Below are 24,319 nucleotides of genomic sequence, written 5' to 3'. Positions count from 1 at the left end.
TATAAAGCATTAAGTTTTAGCAAAAGTAAAAGCTCAATTTCCTCCACTAGTGAAACAAAGGCAATCAAGACCAGTCATTACCTAAAGAATATTATTTCCACCTGGCATGGCAGCATATCGTGCGTGTAAGCAGGAAGTGGAGCTCAGAAACATAAAGCGTGGTCCAATATGAGTATGAAAGTTCCTTAAGCAGAAAGGTTATGCTTCCTCACTGTGACAGGAGAGCCACTACATCTGCCTTAGGGACTGTCTGAAGCAAATCTGGTAAATGCCAGCATGCTGTAAGTAAGCTGCATTTAAACAAGTTGCACAGGCACATGGCTACCATTTGTGTTCCCGACTGAAAAAAGACACTCAGGTTAGGAAGTAATGTTCCCGTGAAAATCAGCCTAGAATCATTTTGCTAAAAAAAAGTACATTCATGTGACTCTAATAACTCAAAAGTTTCCCCAGCACCCACTGACTCACAGAAGGTCTTGCTCTACTCTCAGAATCTCTGCTTTTCCACAACCCTAATCCCCAGACCTCAGCCTCTGCATTTCTACAGCAATCTTTACAAAGGAAATCAGGGAGTACGGCAATTTGACTAAGATGGGAACAAGGTTAGCTTAGTAACTTGAAGTCGTCAGCAGGGCAAGATCTGAATATGGGATTCTTATGTGCAATGCAATGGTATCCTATTCATGCAGACAATGAAGACCTATGTGCCTGATAAGACAGTACACGCTAAGGGGTAGTAGCAAGAATTCTGTAAACATCAAAGATAACACTAACAAAACATAATACAGTGTTTACTACACAAGAAAACAGCAAAATAAATTAAAAGTGAGTTAAACTCTGAAATTATTTTTCTATGTGGGGTGTGTGTGTGTGTGTGTGTGTGGTGGGGTAATGGGGTAGTACGCTCACACTCCTTAATTAAATAAGAATTCTGAAGGCCCTGTGCGCCAGAGCAGAGCCCAGAGAGCACACCTCTACCACGCCATTTATTTAATGAATACTCCTGGGCACGCTTTAAATTGAAAGATGGTTCATTAGATTTCTGCATCTGCCCTTCTCAGCAATCTGTTGTGCTTCTGATGAAGGCAGAAAACATGAACAAATCATTTTCGGGAATGTTATGAGTAACTCAGCTTCCAACGATTATGGAGTCATAAAGGGCTCAGGCTGCCTAATTTCGAGAAACAATTTGTCTGAATCATTCTCTGTCTGTTCCAGTCTTGTATTCTCATCCATCCTGGAAATCTCAAGGACAAGACCTTTTTTTTTTTTCATTCACCTAATACATCATCTTCCATATCTTCCATATATAAATATTATGTCTTAAATGTACTAAAGAAAACAAATCTTAAAAATGTAAAGATAAAAACCACCTCCTCCTTGGTATGTTCAACATCTTGTTCAACATCTCCTCTGGACTCCCACACTCGATTCATCTACTGCAATCTCCCTGAGAGCTGATAAGCCAAGTGTCAGGGATAAACAAACACTATGAAGGGGGTAAACAATTTAAACAATTTTGCCTCACCTCCCACACACAATGCCTGCTACCTTGGAGAAATAATTTTCCCTCAACAGGTCCATAAACTATTCACACAGATTCACTCATTCAGTATTGTCCTTGATAGCATTTATTCAAGGCCTGCTGCAACTGGACCCAGAGAGGACTAGGGCACAGACATAACCTTACAGAGTTTATCCAGCAAAGTGAGGCAAACACACTCCAGGGGCCAAGTATGGCAATCTCAAGAGTTGCTGTTCAAGGGAGTGAAATAGCAGTGTGCTTTAAGATTTTAGGAGGTCCTTTCTCCTTTCTTATGGAGCAAGGCTGATCCACAACAAGAGTTATTAATATCATATTTAGTGGATTCTTTCTGGAAATCAGACTAGGCTAGTTCTCAACCTGGGGGTCACGGCCCCTTTGATGGACTGGATATCCAAAAAAAAAAAAAAAAAGGAAAATCTTCAAGCTACCTCAAGGACATCAGATTCTCTAATAGCCCAAAAGAGACATCCTCATGCCTCACAGGATGAAGATGTTTAGGAAGTTTGCAACGTTTTATACAGGATAAATGTTTTCTGGCTTTGCATCTGGGCTCAACACTTATTAAAACATCTAGAAACCCCATACACTGTTTGGGGGAAGGAGGGTGGCTGCTTGTCTGCTTGTCCTGAAGATATATGGAAACACGCTCAACCATAACCTTTGAACTTCCTTCCAAGTCTCCATGGCTTACAGGCAACCAGGAGGTTCTGGTTGCTTTTCTGCCGAGCTGAGAGGCAGGCACGTATGTACGGTCAAGGGCAGCAAGTAAGGTATGGTGCCTTACCCTCCTCAGCGGAGTCTGGAGGACTGGAGAGATGTGCCTGGTAGTGCACGGTTAATTTTGGATCCAACGGACACTCACCAGCAATGCGAAGCTGTGCTCTGGCAGCATCCCGTACTGCTGCACAAGCCTGTCTCGGGTTGCACTGGGGAGCTCTGGGAGCATGTCCCGAAGCTGGTCAATATTGATCACCTGCTGAGAGTCTGCACCTGGTGGCAGACACGTGTCATCGTAGAGCACTAAGGGAGGCAGGTTAGGCTCTGGCATAAACCTAAACAAAGAGAACAGATGGATCTGATTCTGCGTGTCTGGACTGAACAGAACCACACATCTAACAATGACATGAATGCTCTTGTGCGGGGTACAGAGTCATGATGCGTGCAAAGGTTTCTAAATGCCCCCGTGAAAGACCACAGCAAACGCATTCTTCAAGGTTACAGAACAAAGATGGGAGAAAGAGTAACAGGGTACTGAGCCACATTCTGGTCTACACTAGTGAGGAAAGTGTCAGAGGGGCTAGAAGCTGACAGACCAGAGAGTAATTACTTGTGAGGAAGATGACTTTCTGCCACTGTAAGATTTCTATTTCAGCGATACACTGGAGTAAATGAGAAGTCAAAGGGGGAAAAAGGGCAGAGCTCTTGAGAAGCAGGAGGCAGAATGGACTTTGCCTAAATGAAGTATGGAAGCTGGGGGGGGGGGGGCAGTGAGCCTGTTCTGTGGAATGGCCAGTTGCTGCCACTGGACACACGCACAGAACGTATAGCAGTGAGTGGAGGAACCCCAATGTAAACTATGGACTCAGTGACAAGTATGCAGCAAAGTGGGCTCGCTGTGCAGTGAAGGGCATGAAAGGAGTGATGGGAGACTTGGAGGAAGCAGGCAACAACTTCAACACTCCCCAGTCAACACTGCCCTACACAGTCAGCTGTTACTAAGCAGACGGGCTATAGTGCTGCATGAACCGTACTATGAAACACCCTCTGATCTGTACCAGCACTGTTTTCCCTCTACCCACAAGAGCCAAGGATAAAGAGCCTTTGTGTGAAAACAGGGTAGTGTTCAACAAATGCAGACAGGAACTAGATTAGAGGTGCAGGTAATTCCTAAACATGGTACCAAGTCTCAGATAAAGCCAGTCTGTCCTCTGAAAGCAAGGGAGAACTCAAACGGAGGCTGCTTGAGACCCACTTCCATCTAATTGGGGGGCTCTAGCAGAAGCCAATGCCTGGGTTAAAAGGTAAACTCCATGCTCAGTAAGAAATTACAGGGAGTGGCCACATGGGTGAGTAATGACGTCTTGTAGAACAGCCTGAACCCTATAATAAAACGTCTCTGCCTTTTATAGGCACATGACAAAGGTTTGGCAATGAAGATATATCATACTTCACAAAGGAAAGTGAATTTCAACAACTTTATTGTTAAAGCTTCCATCTTTGTAATCTGCTGAACTCTATGAGAAAAAGTAAAAGGTTCAATTTATATTAAGCCTATCTTTATTATGTGTTTTACGTGAACATCTTCTGTTACACAATAGCCCTCGTAGTTTAGGAACCTCTTCCATGAAAACGAGTACTCTCCCGATGAACTAGTGGCCCCTGATTGCTTCTCTTGACAATGAAATAGCAGCACCTGAGGATGGAAGGGACCATCCATTGACAAACTAATCTCTCTTTTACATTCTTCCAAAGGATTTCAAAAAGGATCTACTGCCAAATGTAAGTCTAGGCCCACCCTTGCTTGCCATCTCCTTGGTTAGACAACACCATCTTTGTTACACAAGTCTATGAACACACACCTTCCAGAAACTGAGTCCTATGAAGGGGCTCTACAGCTAACAAGTCAAGAAAATATAACTTCTAGTTTATGTATAACATAAGAAATCCTGATTCCTATCATGTAATAACAACAAGTGGTTTCCAAAATTCTCCAGCATCATTATGCTGACTGTTTGAAATAGACCCTCAGGCTGCAGAGATGGCTCAGTGGTTAAGAGCACTGACTGCTCTTCTAGAAGTCCTGAGTTCAAATCCCAGCAACCACATGGTGGCTCACAACCATCTGTAATGAGATCTAGTGTGTCTGAAGACAGCTACAGTGTACTTAAATAAATAAATAAATAATCTTTTTTTAATAGACTCTCAAATATGTGCTGGTGTTCTGCATCACCTGTAGTCTTGTTTTCCTTCTTTGTCTCTCATTGGTATGGTGCACCTGCAACAATCAGATAAGACAGCATTAATCAAACACTGCACAGAATCCTGGCTAGACACATGCAGAGAGGGGCCTTACTATGGGCTGGAGCTTAAGCATTTCTCTCAAAAGCCACATGTTAAAGGCTTGGGCCTATTAAGAAGTTCTCAGTAGAAATGTTAAAAGTGTTAGAAAGAGATGGGGCCCAGTAGAAAGCCTTGGGTCATTAGAATATGCCCTCAGAGGAGTCTGTGGACCCCCGGTACCTCCCTCTGTCTTTTGTTTCCTAGTATGTTACTTTCTTCACTCTTACCAAACACCTGGTAGAAATAGTTTAAGAGGAAAGCCACATATTTATTTTAGTTTGTGGGAAAGTATAGCAGAGGAAACAAAGCAGAGATATAAAAACAGACAGAGTAAGATATATACCCAAGGACATGTCTGCTCCAGTCAAATGTTCCTTCATGTGTTTGCCCCAGCAAAACATCATCTAACACAACTGAGTCTCCAAAGAACCCTTGAAAGTTTCCACTTTGCATGCCCCTAAGGACTTACTCCTTTTACCAGGCCCTTCCTCTAATAATGCCATTATAGGAATCCATGAAGGGAAAAATCATTCATTAAGTTGGAGGCTCATGGCCTTTGGAAATGCCATCAGACATATCCAGAGTAACCAACTTGACAGTCAAGACTGGGCAGCATATTGACAATGAAGTAGGCCGTGTAGCTCAGCCATGTGTCATGGGCCACTGCAGGCCAAACCAATGACAGACTGAAATCTTTAAAACTGTGAACCAAAATTAACCTTTCCTCTTTATAAGTTGAATAGCTCGAATATTCGCTACAGTTTAACAGCTGACTAGCATGGGGTTGTCTCAATCAAGGACAAGCAAAATCAAGCTTTTCAGATTTCAATTGGAGATATATACATAAATATAAACACACTAACAAAGGAAAGAATGTACAGAAAAAACAAAAACCAACACCCAACATATCTGAGGTGGTTTGAACAAGAATGTCCCCAGGCTCTGGCATCTGAACACCTGGTCCCCAGCTGGCTGCTGTTTGGAGAAATGCGGCACTGGGCGCGGGATTCTGGAGTCCGTAGCTTCGCCAGACTTCCACTTTGCTCTCTTTGCTGTGTGAAGATTTGATCTCCCAGCTTTCTGCTCCACCCGCTTGCTCCTGTGCCTCCCTTGCCATTCTGGATGCTGACTCTGGGATCACAAGCTGAAGTAAACGTTCTTCAGAGGCTGCTTTTGATCATGGAGTTTTGCCAGCACAATAGGAAGGTAACTGGTACAGTATCCAATCTCCAGCTCTTAGCTCTTTTCTACATCAAGCTTGGGCTGTGACAACTCTCAAGTCCCACACATTATTAAGAGAATGAAATTTCTTGCCACAAAGCAGGCAAGCTGAAAGCAAGGAGAGCCTAGGACCTAAGAGCAAGCACTTCTGTGTAAGTCTGCATCAGCTGACTCAGACCATGCAGACCATGTTTCATCCCTCTGGGGTGCAGAAGGATTCACTGGTCATTTCTCTTATGGCTACAGACAAGCTAAGGAAGGACCTTTGTCACATAGCCCATGGCTGAGCCCCAATCACTGAGCTGTGGCCAACAGGCTTATCAATACAAACTCACCCCAGCTTATAATCAAATGAACGAGTTTCATTCAGAATTTCACCTCCATTCTCAAGTTCAGTGATTTGCCTCTGAATTTCATAGTCTATGAAGAACACAGCAAGTTAGTCTATTTCAATACCTTTAATCCATACAGGCAATAAGTAGAAACCATTCTCAATCATTAAGTTAAAAAACAATCAAGGAGCTTGCTTACAATGGTCATTGTAGGCTGTATTTTCTTCTCACTACTGGGAAGGGCCTTAAGAAGCTGGTCTCTTCCCTCCTTTTTCCTTTTTCAGATACCTCAATTCAGAGAGATTAACAGCCTAGTATAGACTGTATACACTGTGGTAGAAGGATTGGGACTAATGTGTATAGGTCTAGTGACCACAGATGTAATTGTGCCCATTCGAATTCCTTATCCTGTGACAACCAGCAGACGGGCCTGCTAATCCTCCAAAATTATACACAAAATACGAGTAAAAATGTATGAACACTTTTGAAAGGAGAATACAGAGTTTTCATTTTATTTTCCAATCAACGCAGCCAAATATAATCAAAGTGCAACTGCTAAACTCCTTGGAGAAAGTAAGCCTTCCCTAACTTCCCACCCCTTGTCCTTGCTCAAATCCCAGCCCTTTAATCTGAGTTGCCAAAAGGCAGCAGACTGGTCCATTTGTATTCCTCCTCTCATCTGAGTATTCTCCGATTAACATGAGAAGATGGCTAAATGGTCCAATAGGATTTGGGAAAACTGTATGGGAAAATTGCAGGCTTGGAGAATTCAACCCATGGTTCCAAGGCTTTGGTTCTGCTAGGCTGTTTGAACACAGGCAGAATTCTGACTGTTGCTTCAGAGGGTACTTACACAACAAAAAAGAGGTTAGGGACAGCTAAAAAAATGCCAGTTGCAGACAAGTTGTAAGTTCTGCCTGCCTGTTGCTGGGTCACCTTTAGATCAATGCAGTACTGAATATTGCATGTCCAGGGTGAAAGCAAACTTTACTCCACTTGTCTGAAGGTCCTTCACAAGCTCAGGATGCAAGCATGAGCCCTTTCCCGCCGCTCTGATAACTTCAGAAGGTTGACTATGTTCCCTTACAGAGACAGTCTCACCCATAGCCCACTGCCCCATGAGTTACCCCTTAAACCACTTTAATTCTCGATAAAAATATGTCCCCTTAAGTGTGTTTATTAAGACTGGCTATCAATTTGGGTTTGGGACACAAGATTTTACACAGATGAGAACAACTTCCCCCATCTCCCCGAACTGTTCCAATCCTTCCCAGAGACTCAGCACCTTCTACACATCTTGGTTGAAGTAAGGTGGCCACGGTCCTTTGAGTAGGCTTGCTCTCCCTGTACCTGACAGGATTCACTTTTAAGTCACCCCCTCCCCTTTACAGATGTCTTGGGCCTTAAAGACTAATAACTTTGAGTCTTCTGAGATGTCCTCCCCTCAGCCTCTCAGTCTCTAACTTTTGTGAGACTGGCCCTAGAGCTGGCCTGCTCTGTGTTAGCTATTATGCTAACATCTGCCATCAGTGAAATCCCCACTGTGTGCTCTCGGAAACCCACCCAACAGACACATGCAATCTATTAGCTGAAAATGGTAAAAAGGAGAAAAACAAATAGACTATACTCAGTCTAATGAGTGAACTTGACTTCATAAGGTAAATGACATATGACAGTACAAGCCACCATAGTTTGTAAATCCTCTCAAAGCAGGTGGATTCTATTTCCTTCCCCATGGGTCTGGCCTAAATTTAAGATGGAAAAAGAAACATGTCAGAAGTGACACTGTATGAGTAGAGTTCCAGAATGTAGGACTAAAGTGAACATTGAGGCTTTTGCCTATACCTTCCTGGGATCATCTACTGGCGAATACAAAATCCTGGACCACACAAAGTAAGGACAAGAGACCATGTGGATGGAGAGGCCTCAAGTCACAGGGACTCATGTGATGGAGGTCACTTCAGATCTTTGCTTCTGCTGACCTGACAGTCTCTAGAGCTGCAGGCCTGAGTGGAGGCAGGTCCAATAAGACCTGGTCCACAGAACTGTGAAAACTAGAGGTTGCTGCAGGAGCCACTAAACACTGTTGCACACTACAAACAGGAGGTGACACGTGCACAGGAGTCCAAACTGACATTTACCTATCGCTTTGGCCAAGAACCGGAGGCTGTTGAGATTCTTTACTTCAGTCCGGACACCTAGTGGTTCCCCAGGGTGATGTACGGACACATTAGCATCCACTCTCAGCTGACCCTCTGGAAGGAAAGAAGACAAAAATTGTAGAAATTCTTTGAAGCAGTATGGTTTGTAGGGTGGGCAGGTGTCAATGTAAGTAGTATTTAACTTGATCTTCTGTCTAGTTAGAACCATCTAGCTTCAGAGAACATAACTGCCCACTCAAGGCAGTCATAGCAGTGTGAAAATATGCACAGAGACGTTTTGGATCTATGTAGTATCCATGTGTTAGATGAGAACACGGTCATTAAAACTAGAGGCTCTGCAGTTCTACTCTACCGTACTTTCAAATTATCTAAAGTGGGTTTGGGGGAAGCCTCAAAACTGATTATGTGTCCCCTCCCCAATTGCTCTCCAGTGAAATAGGAATCTCTGTGTTTTTAGGAAATTTATAAGAAAGACAGTCCTTGAGAATTTACAGCTCAAGGACGAGAGCTGAAACCTGAGCTGTCTCCTTCCCAGCCACTGTAATGAGCTTCCTTCCATAAACAAGCTTCTGAAGCCTTCCTGGCTGCCAGGAGAATTAGCTGAAGCAGAGACTGTGTAGTACTAAGATTACAGATGTGCACCTCATATTTAGCTTCTGTGTTACTCTCCTTCTCTGCCTCCCCTTAGGCTCAACCTCCAAGACTACATGTAAGTGTCCTTCCCTCTACTAGACATTTCCATCAGGGCCTCCCCGTGGAAGTCCTGTAGCCTTTCAGAATACAAGGAATCTAAGCCACATAATAGAGCAGGAGATTGATACCTATTGTCAACTAACCTCTTTGTTAAGACCAGAGTGAAATGGCCCCAATTTTCAATCCCTTCTTGCCCTCCAAGGACATGAACCTTACCAGTACTCTCCCATGCAGCTTACTCTTTCTCAGCATCCTCTCTGGTATGTGTACATGTAATCATGTTTATTTCTCATTAAGAAAACAAACAGAAGCCTCAAAATCTCTTCCCACGAGCCAAATTTTTAGGACATCAGTTATGAGTCATTTCTCTGCTCTCCCTCTAGGCAAATCCTCTCTAACAATCTAATACACATACTGTCTTCACTCCCTTACCCTAGTTCATCCTAACCCACTGCAGCCTGGCTCCTACCTCAGATCTCAGAAGATGCCATTTGTCAGGGGTGCCACAATCTCCTTGGTGCCACACTCTTGCCTTACTGTGACATATAAATTAACCCTTCATCTTCCCCACCTTTTGAGACAGGACCTTATTACATAGCTGAGGATAGACTCAAAGCTATGTAGTACAAGTTGGTCTGGAACTCACAATCCTCCTGTGAGCCAGAATTTCCTGGTTTCCTTCCTTCTTGAAACATCATCGTACATCAGCGTAGGTGGCTTGACACTATCGGTCTTCCTGAACACTCAACTTTCATTTACGTTGCTATGTCCCTTTCCTGTGAACACACAGGACTCTCTTCTTCACTCAGGTGCTCTCCAGAGTGGCATACAGTTCTAATATTATCTGTGTGCTCATGACGCCTGAGTCTCCACGGGCAGACTTCTCTGAACCCCACTCCAGGCCTTACAGGTATTCCAACTTCCAAATCCGACTTGCCATTTTGCAAAGAAACTTCTGACCTGCCTGTATCTTCCCATCTCAGCTAGCCTTATCTTCAAACTTCCTCGAAGCCATCTTTGCTTTTCTCTCTGGTCTCCCACACCAATCTGCTATGAATTGTTGTCCTAATAACTGTCTTGAATCTACCCACCTGTCCATCATCTCTGCCACCATTGCTGTGAAGCAGCATCACCTTGTACCTGATCCTTCATTCTCAAATGGACTGCATTTCCCTTCTTGACCCGAAATCTACTTTCCATAGGAGATACAGTGGCTTCTAAGGTGGAAATGAAACTAGGTCTCTCTCTCCCGTGAATCTTGCCATGATTCCCTCATTGCCTGAAGAGCTACACTTCTGACTTCTGCCAAACTGTACTCCTCTTACCTGTCGCCTTGGTAACCTTGATGGTATTTTGTGAACTCTTTTTCAGGCCAGACTCTCTGACTCAGCCACTTCCTGAAAGCTCATCACCTAGTTCTAGGCTGGCTAAGGCCTTGAATCATTCTTTAGTTCTTAACTAAACATCAACTCTGCTGAGTGGCCTATAAAAGCAATATTGCCACTTTCCAAGTTATTCTGGCATTAAGAGTCATTCATTTATTTAAAACAATGATCATAATTATTGATGTTTTGCTTGTTGATGTATTTCCTGGTGAGAGTAAGGTTTTCACAGCATAGACAAGGCCTTTTGCAGAATCTAGAGCTAGATCTAACCCACTATTACTATTCGATGAATTAAACCCCATTGACTGATGAATCCACACACTGGTCATCTCCTGAGCAATAGGCAAGCAGACTGGTTTCTGCCTCACAGTAGTTTTCTGACCAGAACTAACCTACAACTGGAATCACATGAAAGGCCCAGTAAGCTCAAAGGAAAACCGCCCCAGTGTACCTCGATGCTCGGGACACGATTTAAAAAAAAAAAAAAAAAAAAAAAAACAAACCTCAAGGAACTGTGAATTACTACTCACTTTTAAAGATGGCACTGTCTTTCATGATTTAGAATTCTAATTTGGAAGAGAAATAAAGGCATGAATTTTAGTCTCTCCCAGAGAATACCACACTACATAAATGTCTGAGAAGAATCACTTAGTATCCTGCCGTGTTGAAAGAGAGCTCACCAGACTGGATCCAGATATAGTATCAGACATTAACAAAAGATACTCTACCTCATGAAGACAAAAATGCCTTTTCAACAAATTAAGTCAAATTACCTCAAGTGCATGAAAGCCATACCAGTCAGGTTTCCCTCTGTGCATTCTGTCCCACTGAGGGGGCCTTCGTTCCTGTGTAAGGATTCATCAAGCTCAATTTCTATCTTCCCCAAGTAGGTATTTGTAACAGGTAAATACACACTATACCACTGAGCACAGTGACAGGGTGGTTACATTCTCCTTTAGAAACACATTGCACAACAAGACTAAAAAACTGATAGAAACCGGTGTCTGCAATCGGTAGTGGTCTGAGGCTTGGATTGGGAGGTTGGTGAGTCATTCTGGCTGCTGAATAATCTCCAGAACTTAAAGAAGAGAATGTGGAGCAAGAGTGAGTAGAACCTGCTTGTAGTGCTGGGATAGAACCTAGGCTCACACATGCTAGACAAGGGTTCGACCACTGCGCTACATCCCCAGCCAAAAGGGATCAAATTTTACTGAACATAACTCATAAAACATATTCATCCAAGTAAGTGGAGATGCTATAGAAGCAGCCCTACTTAGAGCTGCTGTTGAAAGTGCACACACGCACCCAGCACAGGCCTTTGTCAGGTGTGCAGCTTTACAGCCACCAGTGCCTCCGTTCTCAGTAGTGCTGGGCTAGCAACATGGGCACTTGGGCGTTCCTGTGGCACTTCAAACTGTCTCCCTACCAGAACCCAGTTCTGACTCCTGGCTTCTTTTTCTCTTCTGTTTCTTTCCCCACACAGCTATTGGAGAATGACCTTCAAAAGCGCTACATGCCACAGAGTTGGATTCTAACTCAGAGTCAGGCTCTGTCCGCACACATGCTTCAGTGCCTACTTCTTATGCAGGTATGCACAGCAGTACGACACCAGCTGGCTACACATGGGAAATGATATTATGTATAGAGAAAGGATGCACATGGGCTCAGGTGCAGTGCAGACACTTCTAATGGGTGTAGACTCTGTCTCTTCACTTGTAAACAGGCATATCACCATCTCCCAGAAGTTGTTTTTTTTTTTTAAGCTATGGGATAAACTTAATAAGCACATACTAAACATTCCAGCTAGTAGATAGAATTAGTGTTGGAATACTTAGCAAGTCTACTTTCTTTCACATTTGAATCAACATACTGTTTTGGAGATCTCTTTGAACAGCAGCAACATACTGAACATGAGAAAGAAATGACTCAGACACTGGGCTATGAGGGTCTCTGCTCATCAGCAAAACTACCAGGACCACTAACTAGAACTCAGAACAGTCCACACCTTCAGCCCATGAGCACCAAGCCTACTGGTCTCTAGGGGGCGTCTTCAAGACAGCCTTCAGTTTGAGCTCAGCCTCCAGCATTGAGACAACAGCCCGGAGTGGTGGGATGAAAACAATGGGCAAAGGTAGTTAGGCTCAAAGATGCTAATGGTAAGAAGGGGTGGGAGGGGGGTTGAGGTCTCCAGGCAGCCCTGGGCCCTCAGTGTGCCAAAGCACTTGAGCTTCTTGGCTGCTGTACTGGAAGCAAAGCTGCCAATTTCTGTCAAAAAGAAACAGAAAGTGCAGAGAGTGTCACAACAGCTGAGATTTAATGACCTGCTGCTGCCACTGGCTCATCAGCTCTTGCCTTTGTGGCTTCTGTCTTCACTAGGACCTGAAGGGGACTGACTCTCCCTCAGCTCCGGTGTTCTTTCTTGCCTTTGTGGCTTCCCTCTTTGCTAGGACCCAGATGGGACTCTTCCTCAGCTAACAAGCAGCCTGTTCATGATGTCATAGGTTTGCGGGAGGTAAGCACATGATACAGAATCAATGCTTAACTATCCAACCTGTTCATTTCATTTATGTTTTGTAGACAAAAGAGTAGCCCAAGTGAGAAATGGAACGTAGAGAATTCCCTTATTCCTATGCGTCTAACCTTTATGCCACTCAGACTCATGGGGCTGTTTCTCCAGCCTTTAGTTTAAAGATGAGGGCAAATAAGCCTAGTCTTCAGACCTCACTTGTGCTAGGACTCTTGAAGTTACTTTATCATTTGTAAGATGTTCTATGTAACAAGCATAACATTAAAACTTTGAAAGACCCTCCGTAACATGCAAACGTGTTATGTGACATGATGAGGGTGGACAGTACTAAGCCCCAGCAGGTGGATGGACATCATCATTAATGACACTTACTAAGTGCCCACTGTGGCCACTGGAATGTGCATGCCGTGGAAACAAGACTGCAAATGCAGACAGAGCTTGTATTCTGTTAGGAAGAGCCCCAAGCATGGTGGGAGTTTTTACAGTCTCTGAAAGGGGAAAGTTGGGGGAAACCATGGGAGACATTCCCTCTCAGGGATTTAAAGGAAGGCAAAGGAACACTGAGCAAGGGCCTTGACAAAGTTCTCATGAAGAAACAGAAGTCAACAGACCTATGATTTACTTTAAAGAAATGGTTGTTATGACAGTTTCATTCATGTATATCATGTAATCACACTCCAGGCCCAGAAGAAGAAGAGTCTCTCTGCTTGAACTTACAGATCAAGGCAGTTTGATATAACTTTGCCTTTTTGTAGTGCTGGGAATAGAACCTAGGCCTCACACATGCCAGATAAGCACTCCACTGACCTGTATCTCTAGGCCTGTGTAATCATAACTGTATTTAGAGCCAATAGACTGGCTTTACCTGCACACACATAATTTTTACTCAAGTTTTAAAATAATATATTGGGTTACTGTTGTTGTTTCTTGAGACAGGGTCTCACTGTTTGGTCTTCACTGGCCTCAGACTGTCTCTGTAGACCAGGCTGGCTTTGCACTCACAGAGAACCACCTGTCTCTGCATTCTGGGTGCTGGGCTTAAAGGTGTTTTAGTTGTACAATGAATGAATACAGTTTGATATCTTACTATCTGCATCCACATACCTACATATGTATACTGTGTAATCATCAGATCAGGGTAGCTCATGGTTCAAGATAAATGAACATTTTGCAAAAGATAAATGGATCTTCACAAAATAGCGACTGGCTATGTGTATAGAACTCACAAAATAAGTATTCATGAACAATGTCCTTTTTTGGATGGTCTGAACTGAACACACCTCATGATGTCCACACTTCCCATGGAACAAACAGGGAGAAGGTAAATCTTGTCTCTTGACTTCTATCTCACACTCTCTGGTTCAATGCGTATGCAATGTTGTTTGTGTCTCCTTTTGGTTTGGGACTCAAAAAAGAGCCCGAGAGGAATTCTAAGAGGGGAAAACAGGGTGTTACAGGCTAAATGCAGAATGTGCCAGAAGCGAGAGGAGATGATATGGAGCAGACACACAGCTTCTACCTGCCATGTTGGCTTGGCTGGTGCCCAGGGCTTGAAGGATGAGCTGCAGTTCCCTGACAGCTAGGGCTGCCTCTTCTCCACAGCACAGGTCAGGTTCCAGGACCACTTCGAGAAGGCCAACTCCTAGCAAAGAGAGGTGAGTCAGCCTGGCCTGGGCTTGTCAGACTCATCAGCTAAGGAGTTGGGAAATCTTGGGAAAACCTGGCATTAATGCAGGACCCTCAAAGCAGACCTACCCCCCCTTCCTCTACTTCTGGAGCTTGTCGATTTTTAACTTTGGTTCATCTCTTTCAGTGTCTGCTTAAAGACATCCAGCTGTGGGCCGTGACAGGGCAGATAGGTCTATCTGATTTTAAGGCTGAGTAATTGGCAAGCCTAGCAGTGAGCACGGTTCAGGCCGTGCACTTCCATCAGCTCTGCTAATACTAACGTGGATATTTTGATCTGTCAGTAAGACTCCTGTGTCTGCTTTCTCAATGGGCTTGAGGAAAGTCTAGAAGGGAAGAGAAGTCCCCAGAGCAGACAGGGCTGGAAGAAGCAGGGTAGACCCAGCATACCGGCTCTGTTCAAATCAATGAGTGTCTGCGCCCTCAGGTCATCATGGAGGCTTTTGCCACTGTCCTGCTCCAATTGGATCTGCTTGATCCTCACTGTCTTGGTGGTCACCTGACTACGTTTCTTCCCTAGACAGATACTGTAGCTCAAGTGTCCATTGGCAGCAATCGGGAGCCTCTGCTGGGTGATCTGGTAGCCAGCCTGCTCAGAAACAAACATGGATTTAGTCACTAGTCCAGAACTGAAAGCTGGGATTCACTTCACCTTATGTTCATATCATAAAGGTTCACTTGAAACAAGGAGACAAAAAAATTTTACTTTATACATTTCTGGCATAATTAACCTGTCTTATTCTGGTTTTTCCCATCACCCCATTACCTACCAAAGTCTCCTGCCCCTAATAATGATGCCATTAGCAACACAAATCCTACCTTGCTTGCTGCAGTACCATTTTGGGGAATAACAGTAATGTCATTGTCAGAGCCCCTAAGAGAAGAATTTATTGTTTTCATTTAGCTCATTAGCTTAAACTCTGCATCTCATCACCAGGCTCCTGCTGAGCCCCTTATTAGGGAATGCTGGCTAAGCAGTTAGCCATCCACTTGTAACATGGCCTACAGCAAATGCCAGTGCATTTTAGCATGTCCCGAGCTCTGCTCTTACAGGTAGGTAATCATGCCATGTCCTTCCCTTGTTCCTCTGTCCTCAGTGCTGTGATATGAGCACAGTTGGCTAATGGACAGCATATAGCATGAAATAACCAACCGCTGCTGTGAGGACGCTTGTCCCTCCTAAATCAGTGCTTCTCAACCTGAGAGTCGCGACCCCTTCAGAGGATGAATGGCCCTTTCACAGGGGTCTAAGACTAATGGAAAACACAGATATTCATATTACAATGTATAACAGTAACAAAGCTACAGTTACAAAGTAGTAAGGAAACCAATTTTATGGTGGGGGGTCACCACAACATGAGGAGCTGTATTAAAGGATCTCAGCATTAGGAAGGTTGAGAACCACTGCTCTAAATAGAAGAAGAAAAATTACTTTCAAACACATGCTGAGAATACAGAGCAACAGAAAGACTGGAGATAAACAGAAAGTTAATGGCTAAAGAATCTGCAGAACTTGTTCAACACTGCTGTCCTCATTCAATCCCGCAAGCCTATGTATTACAGGCAAGAGGGCATCAAAGGTATTGCCTAAAGCCACACAGAGATGCAGGAGATCCCTAAGCTACAATGGCCCAAGTCTGTACCTCTCCCTAGTAGGCCAGTGAAAGGATTTTATAAACTTCTACACCCTCAGACAATCAAGTGGACACGTCAAACCACAGCATGCTAATACCACCCTCAAGGTTTCTGATGCAGGAGGCCTGGAGTAAGGTTCGAAGAGGTATAATCCTAACAAGGCTCTGGGAAATGTTGACACTGGGTGCCCTGGGATCACACTTGGGGAACTGTATAGAAGCCTAACTCCCTATCTATGCTCAGAAGTCTTTACGTATAACCTGAATTCTGGTCCAGGTTGCCGGACAAAACACTAGGGCGCCTTGCTAACTCTGAGTTGCAGATAAACAACAAATGCACTGCAGCATGAACAGACTGCGCAACATCATGGCCATCTGTTCTGGATACACTGAACTGCCCAGTCCAGGAAGAACAGCTCAGCGAAACATTTCCAGTGTGGTGTGAGGCAGGTAGCACAGAGCTCACCCAGCATGTGCGGTGCCCTCGGCTGCATCCTTAGGACTGAAGAGTAAACATGTCTTAGATTTTATACAGCAGAGCTTGTGAGGGGAGCTGTGGGGACACAGACTCCTACTTGCTCTACGTTTTATTTATGTCCACTTATGTCCTCACCAAACCCCGACTCTTCCAATCTGCAGTTCCAGAAGGACGAGTGGCAATGTTTATTGCTATTGGTTTTTAATAAATCATACTCAGCTATCAGCTCACCTGATTAAATGACACGTTATGTTCAGAAACCCATTCACCATTTCAGTTTTGGTTCTTATTCACACTGACACTGGGGCCTTTCTAAGTTTGAGGAAAGCAGGTAGATACTGCATTTGCTGCTCACTACTCTGCCTACTACTGTCCAGTTACTTGATCCTTTTTATTAGGAATGTCTACATAAAAGAGTCACACTCTTCCAGCATTTACCCTGACAGTGGGCACTAGGCAGTGCCAGCCACAGGGCTAGCCTTTATCGTAACAGGCAATTAGCACATTAGCCCCAGACACCATGGCTGGGGGAACCTGACAGCACTGGCCTCTCCTGGGTCCTGCTCAATTATAAGTGCACCAGCAGAAGCACAGGACTAAGCAAGGAGTCAGCAATCAGGACAACCACATCCAATCTAGTACACATCAGGGGGGCCTCTGCCTTCATTAGGGCTAGCCAGCCTTCCTGCTGTGATCAGGAGGGCTGATGGAAAACAGGAGTGGTGCATCCCCTGGCCTTTGCTTCTGTCCCTCAAGAGAGGCCCCCAGTGCTGAGAACTTGTAAGTGCAGATCACATAGCATACTTACAGGAAGGTCTGAGTAGAAGTAGTGCTTCCTGTCAAACAAGGACTTCTTGTTTATGTGACAGTTCAGCGCCAAGCCAGTCATCACTGCAGCTTCCACACACCTCCTGTTGAGAACCTTTACAAACACCACAGAAGCTTCTTTTAGAGCCACAGGCCAAACATTTGTGTTGCTTTTATCTCATATCATCCCTGAGCAGTCAACTGGCTCTTCAACAGGAGTTATCTGTTTCTCTGTAGGGTCAGCTTTGCTTCACAGCTGACAGAGAATCAGAAAACTATCAGGGAACATGCGTGCAGCGGGGGGGGCGGGGGGGGGTCTTTCTGGGCACTTAAAAACCTGCCATCCCAGGGGCCTTCCCGTATACAGCATCAGAGAAGAGTTTGGAAATGCTCAGTAGAGCAGTTACTACCTGCACTAAATCCCCTCTTCCTCTCTGCAAACAGAATCAGGAGCTACTCCTATCTATGTGAAGCAGTGGTTTGGGAGGGAAGGGTCCTGGGGTCCTGCTGTGGTGACGTGTGACATGAAGAGGGACACAGGGGATCTGAGAGGCTGATGATATGGCCTCACTGGCAGAAAAGAAAGAACAAACTTGTAAGAACAAAATAACCACAGCCGTTGTGTCGTGGCTGGGGCACTGTCTCCCCCAGGCATGGTCACCTCCCTCAGAGGTCCTGGTCTCAGTGTCCTCAGCGCCTTGTGCTCTGGGCTCTGAGGGCTCCTGGAGCTCTCAGGTTCACTGGACCCAAGAGACAACTAGCTACTATCCCAGTCCCGAGGGTGGGGATGGAGTTGGAGGTTACAAACTAGGTAATTACTGGTAATACGGTGAGGGGGACAGCTAAGTTCTGGAATCATGCCCACGCTCTACTTCTATTTTGGACAGCTACAGACAAACTGCCTTCCAAAAATCAACGTGATACATACCCGCAGACCAAGTAACACCTGGAACACCTACCTACCCCATTATAGACACTCAATTGCTTATTGATAACCCACTGTAGTCTGAGAAGATCTGTGAGGCTACTGGACCTGGGCAATGAGATAAAGTTGTGTATTCTGACGGCATTCTCTGGCATAGCTAATATTTCTCTATAATATTCTATTTAGCATGACACAGTATTTATATACACCAGGTTAGTTTAGGTGATGTTTTGCAGTGAATTTTCACAGTAACTATTTTATTTCAGCCTTTAAAGAAGGAAATTAGTGCTACTCCAATATTTAGGATACAGAAAAGCTAAGCTCCTGCAAAAAGACTTGACTACAGAGCCTGTAATCGTGAAGCCAGCATGTCCTTTCCTGGGTGGCAGTTGGATCCCTGTGGCTTGGGTAGGGACTGGCTTTCTCAGCCGAGAAGATGAGGACTGACTGGTCAGACAGACTCTGAAGGAAACTGTAACAAAGTACAGACATATCTCTGATGATGGCAAAATACAAGCTCCCAAAGGAAACCCAAACAAATCCTCCTTTCTCGAAATCTAAGAGAGTCACCAATGGAGCAATCTCCCAGCATTTCCCGGTTCTTCATTCTGGGTCTCTTGATATTGTCAGCTCTGTAATAATGGCTTTTAAGGAAAGACGTGCAGGGAGACCAGGATGATCTAATTATCAGTGCTTCACTTGTCAGTGTTTGACATCTCATGGAACTGTTGTTATTGCAATACTAATTGAGCTGGGCCGAGCTCTGCCCCATCTGAGCCCAGTGACAGGGGTCAAGGCACACAGCTATAATAATTCTGGAACCCCAGCCCTGAACTGTGCTCTTTCTGAGGCTTGGCACAGCCTGTCTGCTAGTACAGTCTCCACCTGTCTGGTCAACATCTGATTAGCTGGCTGCCTTCCACTGGTTTTCCAATGTCTGATTCAACGTCTGATTGGTCCTGCATTTGGGCCCAGCATGCTTCCTCCTCTAGGCATGGAGTGAACACAGGCCATTCTGTTTTGAGCATACACAGTAAGTTGCCTGTTCCTGGTACTAGGAGAGTGTCTGGAGTTGTGCATGACCACATATTCTCACTGTGTACTTATCAAGTACACAGGCACTTCATAAGCCATCAATTCCTAAAGAATAAGACTGCAGTAAAACACAAAAACATTAGAGTGATATTGAATATACTTTAATCTTTTTCTGATGATTTAGGAGCCTTGAAGTGCTTCAGGGTCAGAATTATAACCATCAATCGTCATGGCACCACAGCTGCACAGAGGGCTAGTAAACACAGTACCAGCTAAAAGAATGCCAAGAAAAAAGGATTTATGATGATCTTAGTCAAGCTGCTTGTGACAGATGGAAGGCCAGGTCAGCATGTTCTAGGATAGAGCGAAAAATGAAAAAATTCAACTTGAGCTGTCTTCATTCCAAAGTATTTCCTGAATGTCTATAATGTACTAACATCAGGGACACAGAGATAAATAGGACTTTGTTCCTGTCCCTGCCCTTGATCAACCTGTGGGGATGAGACAACCCTGCCTTCTTCAAGCCTATATTCCATCACCAGGGTGATGCTGTTAAAATTTTATCTTGTCCTATTTTGTTACTTAAGGTCTCTCTATAGTCCAAACATCCCCACAACAGAAGTTACCGCTCTGGCATGTTCTAGTTCCTTCCTACATCTTCAACCTTATGTCTTCCTATGCCCTGCCCTCACCTAAGGGCCAGTTCTCCTAGAGAAACCTGTGCATCACCTCTTACATGCCCTGCAAATCATCTGCAATGTGGCCACTCTGTAATGTGGTTACTGTCCTTCCTATGCTCACTCTTGCATCACAGAGGATCAAATCTGCTCCAAGTCGTTCACACACTGGGAACGCTGTGCAGCCCTCTATCTCTGGATTCTGCCAGAAACTGAAGAGTGGTACCCAATTCATGTGAACTTAAATGAGGATAAAGGTAATAGCAAAGTTTCACAGAGGCAGTGATGGCTCTTTCAAAGTGTACCTGCCACCCTCTGGCCTTTAAACTTGTTTTTGGAACCTCTCTGAGTGACAAAGTGATTATATATGACATGATCAAAAGAGCAGCCTGAGAATGCAAACAATCACCTTGTACCAAAGCTTGTTCCAGAGTTGGTTTTCAGTGAAAACAATTAGTTTCAGTGACTATAAAGATGATAGCGTTAGTCCTACCAACTCATGTGGGAGTAAGTCAGAAATCCCCGACACTCATGCACATACCTTTCTAAGCTGAGCCTTGAGAGTCCCTTTGGTGTCAGGTATGAGCCACAGCAAGCATGTACTGTGCACCGGGGTTATGACGGGAGGCACGGATGGTATATGCTCCATGCCCACTTGTCATGTTGTCCTCCTAGTAATCTGAGGGCAGATACTGCCACCTTATATCTCGTTTTGGGTACTGAAGGGAAGCGTTGAGATGAGGTAATTTGGTGCACACAGTAAGAAGCAGGGCCAGCAATAGGACTGCAGAATTCAGACTTGTAACTACTGCCTCAGCTCTGAATTTTCAAAGAGTAGATCGAGTTAGTTTTATCTCTTAAAACTACATTTGCCACAACCTCAGAACAGTACCTCAAACAAACCCATTATAAGCACTTAAGGCGGCTGCTGCCTCTGAGGTATGATTTCTTACCAGCTTCTAGCTCTATAGATCAGTTTCCAAATGCTGGGCTCCACAGGTGCTATGTTCAACTTTCTGAAAGACTCAGTATCAGTCTTCGGCACGGGGGAGGTTTGCTGACAGGCGGGCCTGTGGACTTTATAAATTAGCAGAGAAGGTCCTGCTGCTTGACTTCTGACACAGAACTCATACTATGACTTCTCAGCTAGAAAGTCGATTCTTTCATCAGAGGATAAGGAAGCTGTGATAGCCAGAGTGGGGGTGAAATATGCACTGGATGGGCAGTCAGCAAATTTCATGACTAAAGAAAGAAGAGACTGAGGATCTGAGTCTAGAAAAGGAAACCAGAAGTGGTGAGCAGTAAACAGGGATACTGACCAGTGCTTAGACCCACTGATTCGGTTTGTCTGTAAAACATGGGACCTCCAAGGAGCGGCTGTGATCCCAATATGGCAAAGGGTCTTCTAATGTGGAATTCACTTAACTAAACAAGCAAGTCCTGCTCCCTGAGTTCAACAAACTTCACCTGATGCTGCCAGGCACATGTAAAATAATCACCAAATTCCTTATTATATACTCATCTCCCTTCTGTATCGGATTCCAACCAAACCCCACCCTTCTCTTCCACCAAGGCTTCTTCTGCTCCTTCACCTAGCAAGAGCTGCCCTCAAGGTCTCCTCCTATGTTCCCCTCTAAGAGTAGCCTTTGTGAGAATCCGTGTGTTCAGATAACTCCTCTGCTTAAAGCTCTGCTCTACTGCTCCCATCACAAAGTGCTTAGAGACTTCTCAGAGCCCTGAATGATCCAGCTGAACTACCCTCCGGCCCTCTTGGTCCACTATACCCACCCTCCACTCTTCATTCAGCCATCCTAATGTGTTCCTCGGTACAAAGTGCTGCTTCCAACAAGACCCTTGGGTGTGTGAGGTCTTACCCATCACTACTCCAGTACAAACACTCCCTCGTGCCTCCCACAGTCCTCAGAGAAGCACCATCCCCTTCACGGGCTGAATTCTTACGGGACAATCTTTATCATTCTGCTTGGTTCTTTCCCCCATCACCTAAATATAATACCTAACGGATTAAACATTAGCTAAGATAATAAATAATTTAACATTCCCTTTATCAACATCCCAAGGACGAAAGCTACGAGATAAAAGCAAAGCTATTCTAGAAAAGTATCCATCAAAAAAAGGAAAATACTCTTAGCATGTAAAATAGAACAGATTAAGAGCAAAGATTTCACACAGATAACAGAAGGGTGGAGGTGTCAAAGCCGGCACACTGCAACAAGCAGGGGAGTCCCCACAGCAAGTCACCCCTAACCTAGGGCTGCAGGGACAGAGAGGAAAGGTGGGGCTACTAGAAAATACTGGGAACAGGATGAATCTGCATCCCAGGAGCTGGAGAGCTGAAGCCACAAAAAAAAAAAAAGACTCAACAACACAAAGAAGCACAAGTGCCTCTCTGTATGTGTGTGTGTGTGTGTGTGTGTGTGTGTGTGTGTGTGTGTGTGTGTGTGTGTGTGTGCATGCGCGCATGCGCGCGCGCGTCCCTATTTTCAGCAAAGCATCCCATTGGTCAAACCCAGCTTAGAGCCAACTGGCATTGGCTCTAGATCTCCAGGGAGAGCAGGGAAATGGGAGGCATGGATCTGGGTGCAGACTTCAAATGTAACCGTAAACACATGCACTTCTCCATCCACCCCAAGACTTTTTCTTTTGATAAATAATAATAAAGTGTCATGTTCTTGAGTACATTCAGCCAGCATCAAACTAAAAATTGTGTGGGCTCCTTTTTCTCATACTGGAAGGCAAGAGTAATGAATACTACTAATTTTATGGGGAACATATGTAGCTCCTCCACCTGGCTCGAAATGAATGAACCCAAATTGACAGAAGAAAGGTCTGCAACCTTAATTTTCTAGGATTTGAGCATTTTTATAGGAAATTAAATTAATTATAAATATAGTTCATTAAAACAATCTCTAAGTCTTGGGAAATTATATTAATTATTTAGTTCATTAAATCTATCTCTAGGACCTATCCTGGAAAATAGCTGGGATGTATTTCAAAGGAAAAATGTACATCTTTCAAAAAAAAAGTCTGCAACTCACAGCATTCCTCTGGCAGTCCTCTTCTGCCTTTACCTGGTCAGCCCACGATGCTGTGACACACATGAGCCGATGAGTACCATCAGTACATCCTTTGAAAGCTGAGGCAGCACAGCATGACTGTGTCTCCACTGAAAATCCAGCTACTGAGTTATTAAAATAAAGACTCTAAGGTGATGTCTCCCTAAAAGCCCAAATGCCAATTATTCTGTGAAGTTTACGCTATAGATGACAAATCTAATAATTAGAATATAGCATGGTAAATGTTTTATTTATGGGGAGAAAGTAATTAAAATTTATTAAGTAAAAACAAAGCAGTAAAATGGGCAGTTACTGCTAACCATAAATTTGTCTCAAAGTGCAAACTCCCTGATTCATATAGATAGCACTTGTCCTCCCACTGAGCTCTTTTACAAAGCTCTAAACCAATACAAGAGCTCCCTGCTACCATGAGTAAACTCACTAGCCAGTCACCTAGTGAAGAGAGTTAATACAATTAACACAATACAAGAGCTCCCTGCTACCATGAGTAAACTCACTAGCCAGTCACTCAGTGAAGAGAGTTAATACAATTAACACAATACAAGGGTTCCCTGCTACCATGAGTAAACTCACTAGCCAGTCACTCAGAGGTTAAGAGAGTTAGTGGGGAATCTGGCCACTGCAAGTAGTCATTGGATATATGCGTGAATACTCACATAGCTTATATATGTTCTTCATGCTTAGCACAGAGAGGAGAAAATTCCCTCTACTTAAGTCCCTCTTTAAGGAAGGTGGGAAATCACTATCCATCACACATCTTTCCTGTGGAAAGCAGAGGGTGTGAGCAGGAGTTCCCCACCCTGTATTTCTAGCCTTCTTGTACTAGCTCCACCCCTCACAGGTAATCCAGATGAGGGCCACAGCAATGCTTTGATCTAAAGTATCAGGAGCCTCATTTTTTTTTTCCTCCTATCTCTGCCAATTAGCAAGCTCAGGCAGCCCACAGCCAGCTCACGTCAGTGCCAGCAAACATGGCTGTGGGCACTGGAGCAGAGTCTCCTACTCTTTCTGGGTTACAGGATATAAAGTCTGAGATTAACCCCTGGGGATTTCAGC

At 44.3% G+C, this 24,319-nt stretch overlaps 1 protein-coding gene across 1 annotated transcript in view; it reads right to left on the bottom strand.

The window, feature by feature from the left end:
* The window catches only part of GATB (glutamyl-tRNA amidotransferase subunit B), a gene marked incomplete at its 5' end in the record, with an annotated part of 66,959 nt that overhangs the window by 23,090 nt on the left and 19,550 nt on the right, over positions 1-24,319 (bottom strand). The window contains 7 exons of the mRNA XM_080916314.1: positions 2,409-2,598; positions 4,497-4,541; positions 6,163-6,247; positions 8,301-8,414; positions 14,446-14,568; positions 15,003-15,201; positions 17,533-17,646. Of these exons, the coding sequence (XP_080772440.1) occupies positions 2,409-2,598; positions 4,497-4,541; positions 6,163-6,247; positions 8,301-8,414; positions 14,446-14,568; positions 15,003-15,201; positions 17,533-17,646 (870 nt within the window). The remainder of the gene's footprint in view (positions 1-2,408; positions 2,599-4,496; positions 4,542-6,162; positions 6,248-8,300; positions 8,415-14,445; positions 14,569-15,002; positions 15,202-17,532; positions 17,647-24,319) is intronic.

Source organism: Micromys minutus (genome assembly GCF_963924665.1).
Source record: "Micromys minutus genome assembly, chromosome: 4".
NCBI classification, from domain to species: Eukaryota; Metazoa; Chordata; class Mammalia; order Rodentia; family Muridae; genus Micromys; species Micromys minutus.
This window is presented reverse-complemented; position numbering and strand designations above follow the sequence as displayed.